The sequence below is a fragment of the Anopheles maculipalpis genome, chromosome 3RL (assembly GCF_943734695.1).
Source record: "Anopheles maculipalpis chromosome 3RL, idAnoMacuDA_375_x, whole genome shotgun sequence".
Lineage (NCBI taxonomy): Eukaryota > Metazoa > Arthropoda > Insecta > Diptera > Culicidae > Anopheles > Anopheles maculipalpis.
This window is the reverse complement of record NC_064872.1, coordinates 34,680,267-34,694,753: the sequence shown is the minus strand read 5'-3', so window position 1 is coordinate 34,694,753 and position 14,487 is coordinate 34,680,267. Positions and strand designations below refer to the sequence as shown.

Below are 14,487 nucleotides of genomic sequence, written 5' to 3'. Positions count from 1 at the left end.
CAAAAGCAAAAAGAAGCAAAATTGGCAAACACACAGTACGAAACGACCGGAACGGATGAAACCGAGAATGCACTCTCTTTTACTACAGTTACTGCAAAAACCGCAAAATAGCCAAAACCCGAATCGTCGACAAACTATACCGGATGGGACAGCAAAACAATATTATGAATTGATACTAATGCATAGATAGTTAACCAAGTAACAATACAGCAAAACCAACCAATATAGAGACATACACTTTCCCGATTGTGCGTGCGGTTGCACTCTAGCAAATATCTCTAACGACACATCTAATCCATGAGCCAAGCATCAACGTGAAAGAGCCTTTTGATATTAGGGGAAAGCAATGCGGAAACACGAGCCAAGCCGGTCGTTGTTGTGTACTCTTTCTGTGTACTACACTGTGTCGTTTTTGGTCGAATGATGAATGTTTCTTATACAAAAAAATGTGGAAAAATAATCCTCGTAGAGGAGAGATGTAGCAGTAGCTTCCTAGTCGCGCATAAAATCGGGGTAAAGATCGCCTAGTCGTGTCTGGAAGGAAGAGGAAGCGCGTTGGTTGGTTTCTCTGCATTTAAGCTTTAGTCGTTCCGCGTATCCATACAGAGTGAGTGTCTCTGTAATATGTAAAGAAAAAAAGCCTACAACATGTTCCCAAAAGGAGTTATTATTTAATAATTTTTCGCCCCAGGTGGACCCTCCCCTAATAATCACCCGTTATTTCTTTTTTAGGCAAAGCAAATTTGCATTGTATGTGTTCCAACTCCTCTACCATTTGCTTTCTTCCTTTTTCGTCGTACAAAACTCTGTACTCCTTGTATGATAATTTCTTTTAAATGAATAGGTAAAATAAATAAAGGAAAAAAGCTATCAACGGGATACATAATTTTTGCAACGAACAACCAAGTGTTTGAAGAGTAAATGTATAAGCATGAGAAGATAAAAAAAATCGACATCTCAGAAACAAACACACACACATGCAGACGGAGGACAGTGTTTCCAAGTAATATTAAATAGTCGGTTCCGAAGAGCAAACTACACTTGATCATGGTAATTTGACAACTAATCGAGGAAATAAAGTGAAACTTGCAAGAAAAAAAAAAAACTATCTTTCCGTACATCTTTTTCTCACTCTAAACATCGTAATCTTTTGCAGGAAGTTTTGATATTGAAGCATGCGCGCTCAACGTATCGAGGAAGTGAACGTCTCGAGAACAAGATTTGGAACGGAAATGAGTCTGTGTCGTTTGCTGTGTATGGCATCCGTCATTAAACGACCGCATGTTCTTGTTGTAGTAGGTCAGTGAACATTAGGGCCGACGGTAAAGAAAGAAAAACCCATCCCTAAAGGGGAAGGGGATGGAAGACGCTTTTAATGCGCTAAATATGTGTTTGCCTTATCGCAAAAAGCCACGAGCCGCGGCGCAGTAATTGTGACCGTTCTAAACCAAAACACATATCGCCTAAAGGAGCCACGATCTTGACATGCAACCGTGGTCGATTAAAAGTGGGTTGATGGTAGATTTGTACAAAACAAGATGTTTGTTCTTCAATGTTGTGTGCATATATGTATATTGCGCAGCATCTAAGAACGAACGGGTCAGCTAGTAGCCAACACCAGCGACGAAAGAAGGAATTTGTACCGCGCGCTCGTTTTTTCTTCCCTTACGTAGCAGCCAAGGAGCTATTCGGTTTAATACGCTCGATAATGAAAGAGAAGCGCGAATGGGTTTCGTTTACGAACTTAATCAAGGTTTTTAATTGTCGTTTGGGGTTGATTCTTCATATGCTGGTCGATTACTTATCGACGGAAGTGATTATTAGGTGACGATTGTTTACTACTTGTTTACTGTTTTACTACTCTTGGTGTGGTGATGAAATTATTGTTTACATGGCTTGCAATATTTAGCTACGCAGCGGAAGTTCCCCCAAGTGGGATTTTCCCTCCCTATTGTAGGCTTAAAAAGAGCAAAAAAGCAAGGGATGGGATGGCATGGCTCCAGAGAGGATCGAACTCACGACCTTCGCGTTATTAGCACGACGCTCTAACCAGCTGAGCTATGGAGCCGCTTCGGAAAGGGGGCAAATTTATACAAACAGAATCGCGCACTGTGCGCTGAGTAGCACCGCTTACGCATGCGCTCTTATCACTCTGCTCTCCCAATGTTTGCAGAATACACTTGTTTTTGGGAATTTCCTTACTCAAGTTTTCAGAGATTTACTCATTTTTTTTAAATAGCATAAATAATGACTCACTTTTCTTTTGATTGCTGATAATGTGTTTTTTTTATTTCCTGAAGAACGGCAAGGCCGCATAACGCCGTTTAGGCCGTTTTTGTACTGAGGCACGTGTGGTACGTTTATTTCATGCTATAACTTGCTTAAACCTTGTTAAAAAATAGCTGATTTTGCTTATATTATTATTATTTTACACTTATTTTTCATTTATCGATCGGATCAAGATCCGAATCTCAAGCCAGAATATAAATCTCGAAATTATGAACAACGATTTTGACGTCTTTTTTCACAGCTAAACTCTCAATAAAATCAGTGAAAAGGGTGCGACACTCTTGCCCCATGTAGTGGCGGTCCTGTTGCTCCAAGTATTATTTTTAAATTAGAATATTTCCTTGAAAAAATAATTGTTTTTTGAACTGGCTTCACGAATCGATGTATTGTATTCGTAACTTTGTCATGTAATTCACATTTTTTTAAATATATATCCAGAAATTTCATAAGTTTTGTAAGATTTTGTAAGAACAATTCTGCATACTCTTTTGGTAATTTTTCCCAGCTTTGGCTGCTACAAGCAAAGAGAATTCAATTGATTCATCATTTCAAGAAACCATTGTTAGCTTTCTTTTTTAAGACATATTTTTCGTTCAAGAGAGCTAGGAAACTATTGTTATATGATCCTTCTGAAAGGGAACTCTAGAGGCTTTTCATTATTGATAACATAATTTTCTACTAAATTTGTCAATCATTATGCACATCGCCTTCGAGACAATGTTTCTGATGCAACTTTAGCTGCATTTATTTCATTGCTTGCAAGATCACCCTTCACATAAAAGGCCACACACCTTCAGGATCATTGTTCGGATACCCTTTCGCGATACAACCCTGCTGACCTTCGAAACGGACATGCGACAAAATTACATACCATTAGCCCTTGTTGCACTATCGATAATTTCAATACGAACATGGAAGATCGTGCACTCTCTTGTAAAGGCACCGACACCCCAGCTCCTGGGCATATTCTACGATTCAATGAATTTCAGATGACTCAGCGACAATATACTCTACAAAATGGTTAAAATAAATACTTGTCTTTGGCACAAAAATTTAGCTTGATAATTGTTACCAACATCAGTAATTTTAAAAATGTTATCTTAGTTGTGACAGGGCATGCAAAAGATCAGTTCAGTTCCTTTAATGGCTGTAAGCTCATTTCTTTAAACTGCCACTTCAACTTCAAACAGTGAAGTAAGAAAACACGCAAACTCATCATTCCCGTTTGTTGGCACACAAAGCAATGACAGCAGCCCGGAAAATGGTGCAAGCTTCCTCATCGCACATGAGACAGATACAAGCCAAGCCCAAGCGAGCTAATGATGATTTTATCTACTGTTCCGATTGCATCATCAGCATGCATCGGTACACTGAAGAAGGAAATCTTGTGACCATTACTTGAAAACACACACACACACACAAACAGGCAGTGTAAAGTGATCGTCACTTAGCTATTCATGTAACTCGCCATCTGTAAAACCAACTAGTTAAAAAAAGGTTCATAGAAAAAAGGGCTTACAGCAGGGGGTGGGAAGTGAGCCTTTATGAGTGTATGTGATAGTACACCGGCCGATCCGCGAAGATCTGGTATCCTCCATACGTAGCGGGGTGTTGGACAACTTTACGGCGGGAAGCATTTAATCAGCATGGGCTCAGAACTAGTTCGACGCACTGTTTCAGACCATCTGTGGACGGTTTGATACGTTTAGGGAATAACCTTTTCGATATGAGAAAGGGGATAATAAAATGTTGTAAAATGGTGTAGAATGCTAATAATTCTCCCGGAAACTCAATCCCTGGCTGCAGCTTCCCTTCCATGTAGGTGTCCGATCTTCGACAGGTCCCGCTTCACCTGATCCAGTCAACGAACTCGCTGTGCTCCTCGACGTGTTTTCTTGATGTGGCACGAGTCCGACATCCTCATAACAATTCCCTCAGATACATCCTTCGACAGGCCGGTATTTCGTCTTCATCGTTGTCTTCGTCTGCTTCAAGTTTGGGTCGAGTGTACGCCTCACACACCTTCTCTGTCGTCTTGCCGTTGTTGTCGATGTCATCCGCAAAATCAAGAAATTGGAGTGGTAAACCTACAACTAAAAAAAGGAATTGCATATTTTTGTGCTTATCGGGCATGCCATTTTTTTTATTTGTTGTACAAATACTGAACCAAAAGTTCAATTTATTTTAATTTCTATAAGATCCGACAAGCAATTAATCAGTAATTTTTGTTTGCTCCAGTCTTTTCTTGGCTAAGTAATCCAGTTATATCTGCAGTCAGCGATAGAGTTGCTATATTTTTGTCAAAACAAGACATTAAGCTATGATTTTTTGCTATTTTGACATATTTTTTAGCATAGGGGCGACCCGGTGGTGTACGCGACAGCGGCGCCGGTCTTCAAACGGCAGGACCGGGGTTCAAATCACATCCGGACAGTCCCCCCGTAGTGAGGATTGACTAACCAACTACGTGGTATCGGCAGTCTAGTAAGCCATTTTCGATGGCCGGTATGACCTTAGAGGTCGTTAAGCCAAGAAGAAGAAGAAGCATATTTTTTAGGATTTAGGACTCTGTAAGAGAACTACCAACCTACCCAGATTAAGATCGAAAGGTAACGCATAATGAGAAAGTCCTAGGAAATAATTTAAACCTTACGAAGATATCCGCCGACAACTTTACTGCAACCTTGCGAACTGTTGAGCTCGTGATGCCTTCTGCTTGCATCAATAATTAATAGCAATAATCTCTCTAAAGTTCTCCTATCAGGTGACGGTTATGATGGTTCTTAAAATGTATAAAACTAAACACAAAATAATTATTTATAAGTAAACAATCCATAGCTAAGTTTTCGCCAATTTGAGAGGGTTCAGACACCAGCCTTATTTTGACAAACTTGCTGAACGATCCGATCTTTTCGTTCCACGAACTTATAAGCTCGCTAAGCACGTAATCACTGCACAGAAACGCATCCGTGCCCCGTGTGTTTATGCCCGCTACTGATAATAGCGAAAACGGGCAATGACGGCCTTGGTCGCGCCAAAGACCGATAATTGTGCATCGAAACCCGTGACGAGATGTTGCACGAGCCGGCTGCATGTGGAGAATGGAAAAGTGAAGTAGAAGAAAAAAGTAATCACGCCCAACCCCTACCCCAACCCCTCTTGCATAGGAAAATGATCTTTGACCGGTTATGGGTGGAGAACCGGCAGAGGTTCGAAGAATTGCAAAACCGTACGCGTTTCTACTTCTCCAGCCGGGACGCACGCTCCAATAGCGAAGGGAACGGGTTTGATTGATGGATTGATGGAGTCTGGTGGCTCGTGTAGTACGGTGGCGCCCTTTCGCTAACCTAATCCACATACGCGGGGAAGGTAATTTTTTCCCCCTGCCACCCAGATGTACAGCAAGGCAAACAGTTTAACCGAAAAGAAATGATCTGGCTCGCTATTTGTTTAGCACGAAAACACCGTTGCGTCATCCTAAATGCGGAAACTGTTGGGTGTTATTTCGTATCGCATAGTAATAGGAACTACCCCGCCGGTGGAAAACGGACCACGACTACTTGCTATGGGCCGATGGAAATTTTTCGCACGCGCACCGATGCTTCCATTTGTCGATGTTTCCTGCTCAAGGTTCGTGCTGGCAACTAGGTTGGAGAGTGTGCAGCCTGCGAACGTGCGAATGATAGGTCTAAGTACTGCTGTGCTTTAAAAACTGCAATGTAGAAACACTTTCCACCGCTCGTTTGTGTCTTTTACTGCCAAATGAAGGTGAGAGTGCGGATGATTTAGTGTGAGGGAAATGCGATTATGCTGTTCATTTACTCAGAAGAATACAGCAATCATCGCTATTAGTTACCTAATGTTTACAAAGTCGCTAATATTGCATCATTAGTGGTATTAGATGATGACGTTTATTAGCAATAACTTGAACAGAAAGTGTGAAGACATTAGTTGATTTTTGATTATAATTATTTTATTCAAATAAATATTTTTTGCAAAAGATGCTCTGGGGTTGATTTATGGTATTCAGTAGAGGACCAGTCTGGATATTTTCTCTTAGCAGTTTCCAACAATAAATTATTATGATGTTGATTAAAACAAAGCACTTTTATACCCGATTTTTAAACTACTGCTTGTGATACTTCTACCAGGCATAACTTTACCCAATTTTGGTGGAATGACCATCAGCATCTGAACTATCTGAGGCAAATTTGTTTTTATCCATTAATTTCTAAATAATTGTGCAAGAATTAAAAAAAATGAAAAATGCTTAAACGTTTTGAGAGCTTAACAAAGCTTATTATTTTATTATTGAAGTCTACAAATTCTGGCGTTAAAAAAAAAATGCCCAAAACTATAAAGATTTTTGCTTCAATTTCAAAGTATTTCTTATTTATGGTCTTATTTTATGGTCTCATGTGCTTTAGTCATATTTTCATCAGAATGGCTAAACGTAACCAAAAATCGATCGTTTGAAATATTTATCCATTTATAGGAACGTTTTCGCAAAATGTTCCTATCACTGAAAACTTAATTTTATTAAAAAAAAAGGCGATTTGTTGAAAATTTTCTTTACAATCTATGTTATGTACAATAGCAGATTTTTGGATTATCTATTACCTCATAATAATATTAAATACAAAAGCCATACAAAGGAATGCCAAGAGGTGGCAGTGTTATTTTCTTAATTGATTTCTATTTTTCGAATCTAATTTTCGATAATGACTGCATTTAATGGATAAATCAATAAATACTTGTTTTAGCAACACATAATACAAAAAATATACATTCAATCTATTAGTGCGCTAGAATGGATAACATACAGAATATAGTCGCAATTTACATACAATACAGCGCTTAAAATAATACAAGAACAATTGTTTTAAGAATAAAACAAAACCTTGAAGCTTAAACATTAAACTGCTAGCAATAGAATCAGACCGTTTTTCAACAACAAAAATGATTTTCATTAAAACCCATATTTCAGTGAGAACATAATAGAAATTGGCACACTTTTCCTAGCATTCTTGGCAGTGTAGTAATACTGGCCAGGCGTAACTTTCTGTAAAGTATAATAGAAGTATTATGTGCTACAATTTCTATAATGTTTTTAGCTATACCCTAAATTCTTCACCGTAGTATATATGTTGGAAACTTTTGAAGGTTCCCAACGCCCTGCCACTTAGCAGGCGCGAAGAAGAAAAGGAAAGAAAAGATGCATCAAAAAAGGGTCGAACAAGCCTGCCCTGGGATCTGTTAGGGAGCGATCGACCAGTCGAAAATCAACCAGAAACGAATAAAGATCGAAAATCATATACGAGCGCGGACTAATTTTTTGGTTATTTTTCACTGCTTACTAATAAAATAAGATAAAAATAGAATAGAGTAAAAAATAGAATAAAAAAATAGCAATAGAAGCTCGTTTATTAACAATATTTTTGTCTTAAAATATTTGAAATTCGTGTCCATGCAATGCAAATAAAACGTTACGTTTGTTCTCATTTCTTTTTAAAATATTATTAAGGATTAAAACCTGAGTTCAAAAAATTATTTACTTTTGTAGACTTCGCTTAAAGTTATGTGTATTTTTAAACAAATTTAAGAGAGTAAATTATCAAAACAAATTGTGTTATGACAATACGGCACTGGACCGTAATAATCAATTGTAAATAAATAAATTGTGTTATGCGCTGTCTAGTAGTTTCAACCTCACTCTTAATTTTATAAAAAATCTATGTCGTAATTCTATATCGTACCTTAAAATAATGGTCGAAAGTTAAACAATAAAGAATATAAAAACACATAAAAAACTGGTTACGAATAATCTCGAATGGAAAAGATGATCGATTCATCTCGAAATAAAAAAAGGAACTTACGTGCATAAGTTATGAAAGAATGTCTGTCACAAGGCCTAAAAAGCTGCGTCGTACCCCACAAAAGGAAACATGTTGATGGTGTATAGAAGCATAAAGGCCATACAAAACAGATACCAACGGGCTACGATACGAACATGCTCAGAATGAGCAAAAGAGTGCACCACACAAGAGCACGGAGCGAATTACAAATAAAGCCCGCGTGCATCTTAGTATACCGTGCGATCATGCTCTCGCGTATTGGCGTGTGTGTGTGTGAGTGTGTACGCCGGAAAAGCCCACCCGATCGAGCGAGCGAGCGTATGCGCGAAAATCACAGCATCCAACCACCTCATTGTACGATCGCACGCCGACGCGAACGGGACTCGGAGGGACGGTTACGCTCCCGCAAAACCCCGCATTTTATTTTGCACTTGCCGTGTAAGTGGAAAATTCAACGAACGAACGAAAAGAAAACAAAGCAAAAGGTAAGCGAACGAGGAATTTTCTTTTCGGTGGAGCTTTTCAACAGTGGGCTGGTTGGTGTGCGTAGATAGATCGGGCCGGTTCGTGATGGTGCAGTGCCCGGTGTTATTCCTTTCGTTTTCCACTTCGCGATCACGATCACGCTTCGCTGCTCCCCCACAACGTAAGGGGTTGAGGTTTTCCTTCTCCCTAAAGCGACGGTAAAGCAAAAACCACCCAACAGAAGCGGATCGTCTCCATTCCAGAGCGTTCGGTTGTTTATTCGACAAAAGATGATCGTTTTAGTGATCGTCTGTGTGTGTGTTAACGTTCTTAATCTGTCATCGGTTACATTTAATCTTATCGGACTTTAGCTCATCTCTTGATCTTGGATCACCGACAGAAGGAGGCAAAGGCCAGGTGCAGGTTATTCTTGTCCCAATGCTGGTGCAACTGTCTGTCGGTGAGGCTTTCTTGTGACTGCTTTAGCTGTCGCTCGTATGATTGTGGCCATTAGGTACGTGACGCAAACAGTGAAGGCATGAAAGCAATTACTTCCGCCATGATCCTGCCACTGCTGGGGTTGAACATTGGCCCCACGTGTTGCATGCATGTGCTGCATAGGTCCGGTGTTCGGTGACGAAAGGCTCGCTACTATATTTATTTACTTGTTATTTTAAAAATGATCTGTCATTCTTACTTAATTTTTAATTCTCTCCTTTATTTTCAGAAGAGTGTTAAAATGTTAGCATACATTTAGCAGACATATTTCGTGAAAGAAACTTCATTCTGCAGAAAGGACGGTTACGGTGTTTAAAACCAAAGCTGGCTGGCTGACCACCAGAGCTGAGTTCCATTGATTTATAGTCCATAAATTAAAAGTGAAACTTTCCAAAGCCCAGCCCAACCCAGAGCCTGTGTGTGCCTGTGTGTATATCGTGTCGTGATCGGTGTGTATGATCCATTAAGTGCTTCGACACCCCATTCGTACGCTTTTTGTACATTGACTGCAGCACATCCCCAACGATCAGTGCGTGTGCACACAGTGTGAACGTTCGATCGATCGATTTTGTCGAACGAATTTTCTCACCACAGTGAACTCCGCACACGAAGTGAGTGCGTGACAGGTGCCTGTGCGTAAACTAACTGGAAAGGTGAACGCGTTCGACTGCAACCTTGCCTTGCAGAAAGAAAAACGTGACCAACAATCGTACGGCACGCGTCATCGATAAACTGTGCAGTGTGTGTGTGTGTGTGTGTGTGTGTGTGTGTGTGTGTGTGTGTGTGTGTGTGTGTGTGTGTGTGTGTGAGCTGTCTGTGGTCTTGCCGGATTCGGCGCTTTTTCCGGCGTCCTTCGTAGCGAAGCAAAGCAGTATGGCCTTCTTCAAGAGCATCTGGAAAAATAGCTCCAAGCACAAGAGTAAGTAAGCGTTATGCGATGAAACAATTGACTTGGATGTGTTGGGGAGGGATAGAAAATTGCTCCTAATGAATCAAATGTATTGTTCGTGAAGCAGTTAAAACTTCTTTTAAGTTCCATACGCAAAGCTAGTCAAGGAAGCTAGAAATTTGCATGCGATGATCTCCCTAGATCCTCCGTGAACAAAAAACTGTTAAACAGCATAAGAGTTCGATTGTAGCTTTTAATCAGCACTTCTACAGCGTAAAGGGCGTTCCAGTTGCTCAAACATAGCGGCAGAACCGCGTATCGAATCCCATCCGGTTTTTTTTTCTCTCGTAGCAAGGACTGCTTCATGCTACAGAATTCTTTTTTTTATACAAAAAAAAATGGGCAACGAATTAACCTATTTTTATGTAAAATTTAGTTGAACTTTATGAGGAAACTTTCCTATTGTAGGATAAATATTTAAATTGGTTCTTAGTCACTTTTTGCCATTCTGATGAAGATATGTAAAATACACATAAGACCATAAAATAAGACCATTCCTCATTTTTAAAACTTGAATAACAACTGCTTTGTAGCTTAAAGCATCTTCTATTTACTTTTTTCATCGTTAGAATCAGCTCTCTGATAATAGAATAAATAGATTTTTAAGATCTTAAATTTTTGTTTGAATTTGTAGTTTGAAAATCGGATACAAAAGAGGTCCTAATCTATTGTCCTTCACTGTAACTTACTTAAGTTTCATCTACAACTAGTTTTAAAAGTAGCTCTGCAAAGGATCTGGTGAGGAACATCCAAATTTGTCGGCAGCAACATATGATATTACAACATGAGCACAATCTGAAGCGTCTTCTCTTTGATTCCCAAAAAATGTTATAACTTGTATGGTGTTCTATTTTTTAAATAGCTTTCGTTGCTTTGTTACTGAAAAATTTTACCATAAAGATCATACTTAGGAGAAATATTTGCTGAAACCAGCCACAAAAAAAACCAGCATAATAAGGAATTCTCGTAAAGAATATTTTAAGATGATTAGTCGCCTATAACAAATATTGATTCCTCAAAGTATGATACTTAATTTTTTAACTTAATTGAGAAGTATAATTAACAGGTACGCCTTATACTTCTAATTAAATCACGTAATTTAACCCAACCCATCCAGCGGGGTAGATTGTGACGGCTGTTCGCACATTCTCTTTCGTGACGCAAATACTAATTTTATATTTACTTTAATGAAGTGAACCATGAAAATGTAATTTTTCGAGTCTAGTGTCTACCGTTTAGCCTTCCGCCGTTGACTCGTTAATGGGTGCGATTCGCATAACGCATCAAATTCCTATTCCTCAAGCAAAAATGGTCACGAAATGTGTTTTAATAGGTTGCGCGTTTTTTGGTGCATCATCTTCTTTCGCTGCTTCAAGAAACTTCCGCGACGTTTGCTGAAACGCTTACCGATGATGGCAAATGGATCTCCCTTCAAGGCCGGTTGATCAGGTTGCATATACATTTGCCTCCATGTGTGAGCACACATACGCACTCCATCAACTCCATCATTGTACATGGGGCGGAAAAATTCCTTCACCCATCAAACCTCCATAACATAACGTAACCATAGACCCCTCCGGCCAGCCATACCGCGCGAATGTTTTCGGAGCGTTCGGTTTTTTTTTCGGCCACTTTTGGCTATGATTATGCGTTTGGCCGGGAGATTACCGGACCGCTGAGTTCATTAACAGGTATCTTTGGTGCACATTCGGTTGAGGCTTTCCCTGAAGCTTCCCACCCCAAATAGGGGGCAAATGGTTCGATCGTCTTCGGTGGATGTAATCAGCTGCTTGATGGGTTGTTGGGTGCACGACGGAACGATGGAAAGCGGATGGATGTGTTGAACTATCGATGAACCATCCTCATTCGGTTGGATGCATTGTTTTGCCAACAGACCGTACCTTGTTCCCTTCGGCGTCGGTGGCCTTGCCGGAAAGTGATAATCGGTGTTGGTTAAGGTTGGCTTAAGCTTGATCACCTTTCAGTGGATTCCCACTGCTTGCTAGCATGCTGATGAGTAGGAGTTATCTGTTAAGAATTAAAGGCCCAAGAATACCAGCAATATGCTATTGGAAGATTCCTGTTGCTAAGTGCTGGGCTTGGGCTATCGGGTACTCGATTATCGGTATCTCACTAAGAGTAGACACACAGTATCTTCGACACAGTATCTGTTTCGGTGTTTCGGGGTCAGCAAAAAATATGTCTATTAATCTGTCTGTTGTGATGTTTAACACGCTATAAATATGAATGAGATGAAAAATGGGGAGCAATATGGGCAGGTCATATGAATAAAAAATTAATATTAATAGGATCTTGATGGGATAAGTGAAAATGTAGCTCAAGTAACGCATTTTAAGAGATCATTATTTGAAGAAAGAGAGTACTTTACGCGTTGGGTCGTTGGATGCTATTTTCATGACAAGGTCAGCTCGCATTGTTGATAAAATAATACTGATATCTCCGTAGCATAAGTCCGTCTGATCATCTTCCTACCGAACGAGACTAAGAGGATTTCCTTCGGTTCCTTGCAACATCGTCAAATCTACTTGGATCAGACGATTAGGCTTTTTCCTTGGTCGACCAGTATTAGTTCCTGCTACTAAGGAGAGCCTCAAAATAATTATGTCTAGTGTCATAAATGATGACTGAATGAATAAAGATCTGGATTGACTATCATAGTGAGTCCCATAAAGCCTTCTTTAGCTCTTGGTTGAATAGAAGACAGGCAAGTCTATCTCTCTTGCCTAGTAGAATGTTCAAATGTTTTAACGTTTTCATTCCATATGCATAGCACAAACTTTCTCCCGGCTTTTATGCAACTCATTAGCCTCGTTTATTATCATCATCGTTAGCATGTTAACAGCTCTGCAGTTAGCATTCTTCAAAGTGACACCTTAATGCGCGATTGATCCTCTTTTCGATCGACCCCCTAATTGCAGCACACACCCAACAACGTCTTCCAGCATCTAGCAAGCGCCAACAGCATAAAGTTGCAGCTGATCTTACTTATGCAACGCTATGCACCAGTCCTATCAGTCTGCTGCAAGTACGTCCGGCGCGACTCGCTGGCACCATCGCAAGAATTGCCAAACGTGTTATCATTAACGGGCGCACGAGCACAACGACGGGGATACCTTAATTTCTTACTGAAAACCTGTCAGTTAATCAGCTTCACAGAAACTTGCACCCGATTTGCAATGAACCGGGCCTGTTTAATATTCAAATTATTAATAATGTGATCTGCAGTGGTTCGATCGCTTGGGCAAGCGATAAAAACGGAAAGCATAATTATCTTCTTATGCAGCTTTATATATTTTACAAAGGTTTTGACTAATGATGATGTTACAAATGTGTTTTCTTACCTTTTTGCTAACAGAACTGTGTGAGGAGCTTGCTCTTGCAAACAGTATACGGGACTTTTCCGAAAATCACGATGAACTCGAGGACGGATCGAACGAAGCCATCAGCTACAGTGTCAAGTACTTGGGTAATACCCCGGTGCCAACTCCACGGTCCGAGAATGCTACGGCTGAAGCGGTCAAAAGCATCATAACGGCAGCCAAAGGTTAGTTAGACTGGTTAAACCAAACCTCAACTATGTGTCCACTCTAATCGACTCTTTCTACATTATGTTCTCTTCTCCTCCAACAGGTAACAAGAAACTTCAACGTGTCTCGCTATCAATCTCACCCAAAGGCATCGAAATGATCGACACCGGTACCGGTGAAACGCTGCTACAGGTGTCGATCTATCAAATCTCCTACTGCTCGGCCGATGCCAACCACGATCACGTGTTTGCCTTCGTTGGCTGCACGCTCAGTTCCGAGGCGGAAGTGAAGGAGATGTGTTTCCGTCGCACAGCCGAAGAGATCAATCTCGAGGGACCGCTCGTTTGCCATGCTTTCTTGTGCCAGAAGCGAAAAATGGCCCAAACCGTCACGCTTACCGTAGCGCGCAGCTTCGAGCGTGCGTTCCAGATCTGGCAAAGCAAGCAGTTCCATGCGGAACGCAAGCGCAAGGATCTGGAGGAGCGGATGGAGCGGGAGCTCCATCGGGGCAGTCAGGAATTGGTGCAGAAAGGCGAGCAGCGTGCTGAAAGCGAATGTCGCAGTTTGTTGATCGACTTTAACTCCGATCTGACGGAAATTTGCTCCGATGCACAGCATCATCGGGAGCTTTTGCAAAACACTTGGGTTAGTGCTGGTTCTCACGCTTTTTTTTTTTCTTTTGGTCCTTAATGATTAACGCAATCAATGTCGTCCGACTACTCTTTGCAGGTATCATTTGAAGATGATCAAAAACCACAAGAGTTTCTCGCGGTGCCAACATTAACGTCCACCTCCGGTTGGAGTGGGATGGCCATCTGTTCGAACTGAGCACTGCAACCGCTTCCCCGAGCAGCAACGATACTAGGATAAACATATTCGATGC

At 40.5% G+C, this 14,487-nt stretch overlaps 3 protein-coding genes and 1 non-coding gene across 4 annotated transcripts in view; 2 read left to right on the top strand and 2 right to left on the bottom strand.

Annotated features, from left to right (window-relative positions):
* LOC126564165 (nicotinate phosphoribosyltransferase) overlaps positions 1-2,156 on the bottom strand; it is a 47,657-nt gene extending 45,501 nt beyond the window's left edge. The window contains exon 1 of the mRNA XM_050221121.1: positions 2,152-2,156. The gene's annotated coding sequence lies outside the window, so the exon portion shown is untranslated. The remainder of the gene's footprint in view (positions 1-2,151) is intronic.
* Positions 1-14,487, top strand: part of LOC126564894 (immunoglobulin-binding protein 1) — a 526,173-nt gene that overhangs the window by 354,084 nt on the left and 157,602 nt on the right. The window lies entirely within an intron of this gene.
* Positions 1,995-2,068, bottom strand: Trnai-aau (transfer RNA isoleucine (anticodon AAU)). Its single transcript has one exon. It is a non-coding gene; the product is annotated as a tRNA-Ile (tRNA).
* LOC126565157 (low density lipoprotein receptor adapter protein 1-like) lies at positions 9,981-14,439 on the top strand. Its single transcript, XM_050222304.1, has 4 exons — positions 9,981-10,026; positions 13,433-13,621; positions 13,708-14,249; positions 14,334-14,439. Exons 1-4 carry the CDS (start codon positions 9,981-9,983, stop codon positions 14,430-14,432), a joined length of 876 nt encoding a protein of 291 aa, XP_050078261.1. The 3' UTR covers positions 14,433-14,439.

Coding starts and splice junctions, on each gene's coding strand:
- LOC126565157 (XM_050222304.1), top strand. CDS start 9,981: ATGGCCTTCTTCAAGAGCATCTGGAAAAATAGCTCCAAGCACAAGA. Junction 10,027..13,432: donor AAATAGCTCCAAGCACAAGA/GTAAGTAAGCGT, acceptor TTTTGCTAACAG/AACTGTGTGAGGAGCTTGCT. Junction 13,622..13,707: donor CATCATAACGGCAGCCAAAG/GTTAGTTAGACT, acceptor CTCCTCCAACAG/GTAACAAGAAACTTCAACGT.